The sequence below is a fragment of the Hyla sarda genome, unplaced genomic scaffold (genome assembly GCF_029499605.1).
Source record: "Hyla sarda isolate aHylSar1 unplaced genomic scaffold, aHylSar1.hap1 scaffold_1897, whole genome shotgun sequence".
Classification (NCBI taxonomy): Eukaryota; Metazoa; Chordata; class Amphibia; order Anura; family Hylidae; genus Hyla; species Hyla sarda.
Window position 1 is genome coordinate 1 of NW_026608551.1, and position 6,917 is coordinate 6,917.

Sequence of the window (6,917 nt, forward strand, 5' to 3'; positions counted from 1 at the left end):
CGTGTGCACAGGCTTCTCCGCAAAGGGAACTACGCCGAGAGGGTGGGCGCCGGTGCTCCGGTCTACCTGGCCGCTGTGCTGGAGTATTTAACCGCTGAGATCCTGGAATTGGCCGGTAATGCCGCCCGGGACAACAAGAAGACCCGCATCATCCCCCGTCACCTGCAGCTGGCCGTGCGCAATGACGAGGAGCTGAACAAGCTGCTGGGTGGGGTGACCATCGCCCAGGGAGGCGTCCTGCCCAACATCCAGGCCGTGCTGCTGCCCAAGAAGACCGAGAGCAGCAAAGCGGCCAAGAGCAAGTGATCACCGCTTATCCCAGACCATCCCGAACACCAAAGGCTCTTCTAAGAGCCACCACATTGTCTCCTACAGAGCTGGCACCGCTGATCTTGTCTGATAAGGATTAGATTTCTTATGACATGTTCTTTATACGGGGTTATAGTAGAACTGATGAGTTTCTTTCATTAACAGTATGAGAGGGATTGGACACCTTCACTTTTATAAAAAAAAAAATAAAATAACTACCAGAAAACTTCCTATAGCAGAATGTGACCCTCAGCACAAGGACCGTTTCCTCCTCACTCCATCCCCGCTACCCTCACTAAGGGGGACGGGTACAGTTTCTACATATGGATTTTGAGGTGCAGCCAGCCTTTCCCCGCGACAAAGACAGTAATGTAATCACGTGTACAGGGACGAGACAAAGCGAGAAAGTCAATCTCCAATGAGCGTAAACTATCGGGGTTATTGCTCCACCTACAAAGTTAACCCTTCATTGTCCCTCGTTATTTATGCTCTGTTTCCCCTTCAGTCCCCGGAGCGCTCTCTGCTTCACTAGTCCCAATCCCTATATACGCTTACACGGTGCACTATAGTAGAGCGCCCCCATATTTAGTCTCCATTCGGGGCTGCATTGGCTTTATATTACGTTTACAAGAAATAAGCCCAATAATTCTCCAGATGGATAAAACGCCATGTGCACAACCTATTAACTAAAGGGTTACATTAACCCCCAAATCTCTGGTAAATTGTTTCCTTATATCTATCCATAGATCGTCTATCGCAGCAGTATAAATCGTTAGTTTATACAGATCAGATACATTGTGTTACAATAGCGACACCTGGTGGTGAGAGCTTTGTATTCTAATCTTTACATGTTACCAAATAGTAACAAGTATTTCCCAGGTGCTGATACAAATTACAGAGGCGCAAATAGATACAACTGTGGATGGTGACTAAAACTTATAATAACACAGCACAATTTCAGCTGCTCTTATATCTGGTATAGGATAAGCAGGGTGTATAAGTGTCCTAAGGGGATCTAGAACAAATAAATGCATCTGCATTGTCCTCGATATAACATAAAGTGATGTAATGTAGAAGGTTTGTATATTAGGGTGAGGAGTGACATATTTATCGCCAGGATCCTGAATTATATCTCTTTGTTGGAGCTGCGGGGCAGGAGCTGTCACCTCTGACCGGGCTTCGGGAGTCTTCGGGCCGCCAGGAGAGGAGAGATGCCGCAATATAGAACATGATCCGGCGAGAAAGAGGAGGGAAGCGGGTGTCGGCTAGTAATGTATTCTCCGCATTGTACAGTGTTAGTACAGAACTCCCGGGCAGCGATCATAATCTGGGCCATGTAATGTTATACTACGGTCCCTCCACATGTTTAGGGGAAGGAGTCTCCACATCTATTATATTCATCGCTCTGTATAGAATCACATCTCCCACCTGATCTGCTACTAGTTCCCCCATCACTGAACACATCGGCCGATCTATATTTACAGCAAAGGAAACTATGGAGCTACTAAACTAAACACTTTGAGCACCATATACCGGAGCCACAGCTCGGGCCATTGAGATAAGATCCTTGCAAATCCCAAAATCGGGTTTCCTCTTCAATATGCAGCTTCTATATCTTAACCACGATTATTGTACAGACAAGGACAATACACTACGACAGATTTCCGATAACACAAAGCAGTGTAAACACAGAATTGTAGCTTTTCTATAGAACATGTGGGCGGCTCTGAGAAGAGCCTTTGGGTTGATGAGATGGAGCCGAGTAGAAGCAGAATTAACCTCCGAAGCCGTAAAGAGTGCGGCCCTGGCGCTTGAGGGCGTACACGACGTCCATAGCGGTGACGGTCTTCCTCTTGGCGTGCTCGGTGTAGGTGACGGCGTCACGGATGACGTTCTCCAGGAAAACCTTCAGGACACCGCGAGTCTCTTCATAGATGAGGCCGGAGATACGCTTCACACCTCCCCTGCGAGCTAGACGGCGGATTGCAGGCTTAGTGATGCCCTGGATGTTATCACGGAGCACCTTCCTGTGCCGCTTGGCTCCGCCCTTACCGAGACCTTTTCCTCCTTTGCCGCGTCCCGACATCCTGCTGGTTGAGAATTGAATGAATAAAGTTTGAGGCGCGGAGTCCTAGCTTATATAGCACATGTGCGGACCAGAAGGAGAACTTTAACAAGATGACGTCCACATGGGCGTTTCCTTTTACTGAATTTACATTACCGGCCCCTCCCCTTCTCTTTTGATTGGCTGAACACAGAATCGTTGGTGATTTTGAATTTCCCGCTCACCCTGTAATTCTTCGCTCTGGGAGAGAAGACAATTGTCCCGTGTTATGTGATCTCACGTTCAGGCGGCTCATTCTCAGGCTGCGGATGCCGGCACTCTCCGTATACAGTGACCGGGAATAATCACCAGGGCCCGTCCTGACATCTCCTGTTCTTATATAGAGGAAGAGGAGAGAAATCACCAAAGATCCGGTATCAGCCAATCGATACTATGTATCAGGACTATAGCTCCGTACAGTGTTAACTCTTTAGTGTCCACATGTTCTGTTTCTTGTTTTATATCTGTACGGAGACTGCGGTGTGTAATGGCTGGGACTGTATATATTATATATAATTACACTGCAGTCACCATTCTATGTCCATTCTGATCTCTCACATATTGTCTCCGTTCATTCTCATCGTACATCGTCATTGACTTATATTTACCCATGAAATTAGATACTAACGAACTCTTAATTAATTACATCCACATGTTCTCTTTGTAGCGTCAATCATCCTATTTAGTTCTATTAAGTTCATTGATGTTACTTTGATTGGTCTTTTCACTCTCATTCCTAAATGTCATCTCCTGCCGGGGCTCGTTCCTACGATCGGTCTCCTATACGGTATAATATATTGGGTTACATAGAAAACTATTTACTGCCATGTTGTGGTAGCTGAACACAGTACAAGAAAAAAACTTTTGAATAGTCTTTACATTCTTCAGCCTTACCACTAGGTGGGGACAAAGTACAGTGCAGCCTCTTCTAGGGATTCAGGCGAGAAAGGAAAAGTGTTGAACAGTGTCTTCTGCCATCTAGTTGCCGCAGAGCAGATTTCAGCGAAGTTCAATATAAAGTTACTAATTTTGGCCAAGTTTCTTTTCTCATTCTGCTATAATTTTAGCCCTTAATTAATTTGATTGTAATAGTGTTTAATAGAAATATGTATTTTTTGTTACAATTTTTTTTCCAATCTCCTTTTTACATTAACCCCTCAATGATGTTGTATTTTTTTTTATATATTTGTTTTCTCTTTTAACTTTTCACAAAAAAAAAAATCTATATCTCTGTCAATGTTTCATCTACAGACCCATATGAAGGCTTGTTATTTGTGAGACCAACTACACTTTGTAATGGCATCCTTCATTTTACTACTAAGTCTACAGCAAAGCCAAAAAAAGAGAAAATTATAGGGTGAAATAAACAAAAAAAAGTAAAAAAAAAAGTTTAAAAATGATTATTTATTATTATTATTTTTTTTTTTTGGGGGGGGGTCCAAGTTTAAGGGGGAGGGGAAGTGATGGCTGCACATTCACATGTCATACATTGTAATTTTCATACTTGTGCTGAGAAGCAATAGAACAATCAAGTGTTACTATACATTTCACTCAAACTGTACAAGCCAACTCGTCACTTCACGGTCACCTGATTCAAGTGAGTCCCTAACTTAACAACTTCTCCTTTTAATGACATGGGTGGGTGCTGCGGAGCATCTTGGTGTCACCCCATTAGGTTGGTGTCACCCGGTGCGCAACCGGGTCACAACGCCAGTGTGAGGTGATGAGGAGACTGAGGATAGGGTACGGGTTGGCTGGGTTGTGATGTATGAGGTGAAGAGAAGACTAAGGATAGGGTACGGGGGGGGGGGGGGGTTGGTGGCGGTGTATGAGGTGATAAGGAGACTGAGGATAGGGTACGGGGGGGGGGGCTGGGTGGTGGTGTATGAGGTGATGAGGAGACTGAGGATAGGTTACAGGGGGGGCTGGGTGGTGGTGTATGAGGAGAATGAGGATGGGGTGCAGGGGGGCTGGGTTGTGGTGTATGAGGTGATGAGGAGACTGAGAATGCAGTATGGGGGGCTGGGTGGTGGTATATGAGGGGATGAGGAGACTGAGGATGGGGTACTGGGGGGGCTGTGTGGTGGTGTATGAGGTAATGAGAAGACTAAAGATAGGGTACAGGGGGGCTTGGTGGTGGTAAATGAGGTGATGAGGAGACTGAGAATGGGGTACGGGGGGGGGGGGGCTTGGAGGTGGTGTATGATGAGAATGAGGATGGGATGCAGGGGGACTGGGTTTTGGTGTATGAGGTGATGAGGAGACTGAGGATGGGGTACTGGGGGGCTGGGTGGCGGTGTATGAGTATGAGGTCATGAGGAGACTGAGGATGGGGTGCAGGGGGGTTTGGTGGTGGTGTATGAGGTGATGAGGAGACTGAGGATGGGGTATGGGGGGGGCTGGGTGGTGGTGTATGAGGTGATGATGAGACTGAGAATGGGGTACTGGGTGGTAATGTATGAGGAGACTGAGGATGGGATACGGGGGGGGCATGGGAGGTGGTGTATGATGAGAATGAGGACGGGGTGCAGGGGGCCTGGGTTGTGGTGTATGAGGTGATGAGGAGGCTGAGGTTGGGGTACTGGGGGGGGGGGCTTGGTGGTGGTGTATGAGGAAACTGAGGATGGGGTGCAGGGGGGAGCTGGGTGGTGGTGTATGAGGTTATGAGAAGACTGAGGATAGGGTACGGGGGGCGGTTGGGTTGTGATGTATGAGGTGATGAGGAGACTAAGGATAGGGTATGGGGGGCTTGGTGGCGGTGTATGAGGTGATGAGGAGACTGATGGGGTACGGGGGGGCTTGGAGGTGGTGTATGATGAGAAGGAGGATGGGGTGCAGGGGGGCTGGGTTTGGTGTATGAGGAGACTGAGGATGGGGTACTGGGGGGGCTGGGTGGTGGTGTATGAGGTCATGAGGAGACTGAGGATGGGGTGCAGGGGGGTTGGGTGGTGGTGTATGAGGTGATGAGGAGACTGAGGATGGGGTATGGGGGGGCTGGGTGGTGGTGTATGAGGTGATGATGAGAATGAGAATGGGGTACTGGGTGGCAATGTATGAGGTGATGAGGAGACTGAGGATAGGGTACTGGGGGGCTGAGTGGCGGTGTATCAGGAGACTGAGGATGGGGTACAGGGGGGGCTGGGAGGTGGTGCATGATGTGATGTTGAGACTGAGGATGGGGTATGGGGGGCTGGGAGGTGGTGTATGAGGTGATGAGGAGACTGAGGATGGGGTACAGGGGGGGCTGGGAGGTGGTGTATGATGAGAATGAGGACGGGGTACTGGGTGGGCTGGGTGGTAATGTATGAGGTGATGAGGAGTCTGAGGATAGGGTACTGGGGGGCTGAGTGGCGGTGTATCAGGAGACTGAGGATGGGGTACAGGGGGGGCTTGGAGGTGGTGTATGAGGTGATGAGGAGACTGAGGATGGGGTATGGGGGGGCTGGGAGGTGGTGTATGAGGTGATGAGGAGACTGAGGTTGGGGTACTGGGGGGCTGGGTGGCGGTGTATGAGGAGACTGAGGATGGGATACGGGGGGGGGGGGCATGGGAGGTGATGTATGATGAGAATGAGGACCGGGTGCAGGGGGCCTGGGTTGTGGTGTATGAGGTGATGAGGAGGCTGAGGATGGGGTACTTGGGGGGGGGGCTGGGTGGTGGTGTATAAGGAGACTGAGGATGGGGTGCAGGGGGGGCTGGGTGGTGGTGTATGAGGTTATGAGGAGACTGAGGATAGGGTACGGGGGGCGGCAGGGTTGTGATGTATGAGGTGATGAGGAGACTAAGGATAGGGTACGGGGGGCTTGGTGGCGGTGTATGAGGTGATGAGGAGACTGATGATGGGGTACGGGGGGGGCTTGGAGGTGGTGTATGATGAGAAGGAGGATGGGGTGCAGGGGGGGCTGGGTTTGGTGTATGAGGTGATGAGGAGACTGAGGATGGGGTACTGGGGGGGCTGGGTGGTGGTGTATGAGGTCATGAGGAGACTGAGGATGGGGTGCAGGGGGGTTGGGTGGTGGTGTATGAGGTGATGATGAGAATGAGAATGGGGTACTGGGTGGGCTGGGTTTTAATGTATGAGGTGATGAGGAGACTGAGTATAGGGTATGAAGGGGGGGGCTGGGTGGTGGTGTATGACGTGATGAGGAGACTGAGGATATGGTACTGGGGGACTGAGTGGTGGTATATCAGGAGACTGAGGATGGGGTACGGGGGGGCATGGGAGGTGGTGTATGATGAGAATGAGGAAGGGGTACTGGGTGGGCTGGGTGGTAATGTATGAGGTGATGAGGAGACTGAGTATAGGGTATGAGGGGGGGCTGGGTGGTGGTGTATGATGTGATGAGGAGACTGAGGATATGGTACTGGGGGGCTGAGTGGCGGTATATCAGGAGACTGAGGATGGGGTGCAGGGGTGCAGGGGGTGCAGGGGGGTTGGGTGGTGGTGTATGAGGTGATGATGAAAATGAGAATGGGGTACTGGGTGGTACTGTATTAGGTGATG

The 6,917-nt window shown here is 49.8% G+C and overlaps 1 protein-coding gene across 1 annotated transcript; it reads right to left on the reverse strand.

The window, feature by feature from the left end:
* Window positions 1-2,053: 2,053 nt before the first annotated feature.
* Window positions 2,054-2,702, reverse strand: LOC130316024 (histone H4). Its single transcript, XM_056552776.1, has one exon. It carries the CDS (start codon window positions 2,393-2,395, stop codon window positions 2,084-2,086), a length of 312 nt encoding a protein of 103 aa, XP_056408751.1. The 5' UTR covers window positions 2,396-2,702; the 3' UTR covers window positions 2,054-2,083.
* Window positions 2,703-6,917: the final 4,215 nt, after the last annotated feature.

Bases quoted from the DNA above. Each gene is read 5' to 3' on its own strand.
- LOC130316024 (XM_056552776.1), bottom strand. From the start codon at position 2,395: ATGTCGGGACGCGGCAAAGGAGGAAAAGGTCTCGGTAAGGGCGGAGCC.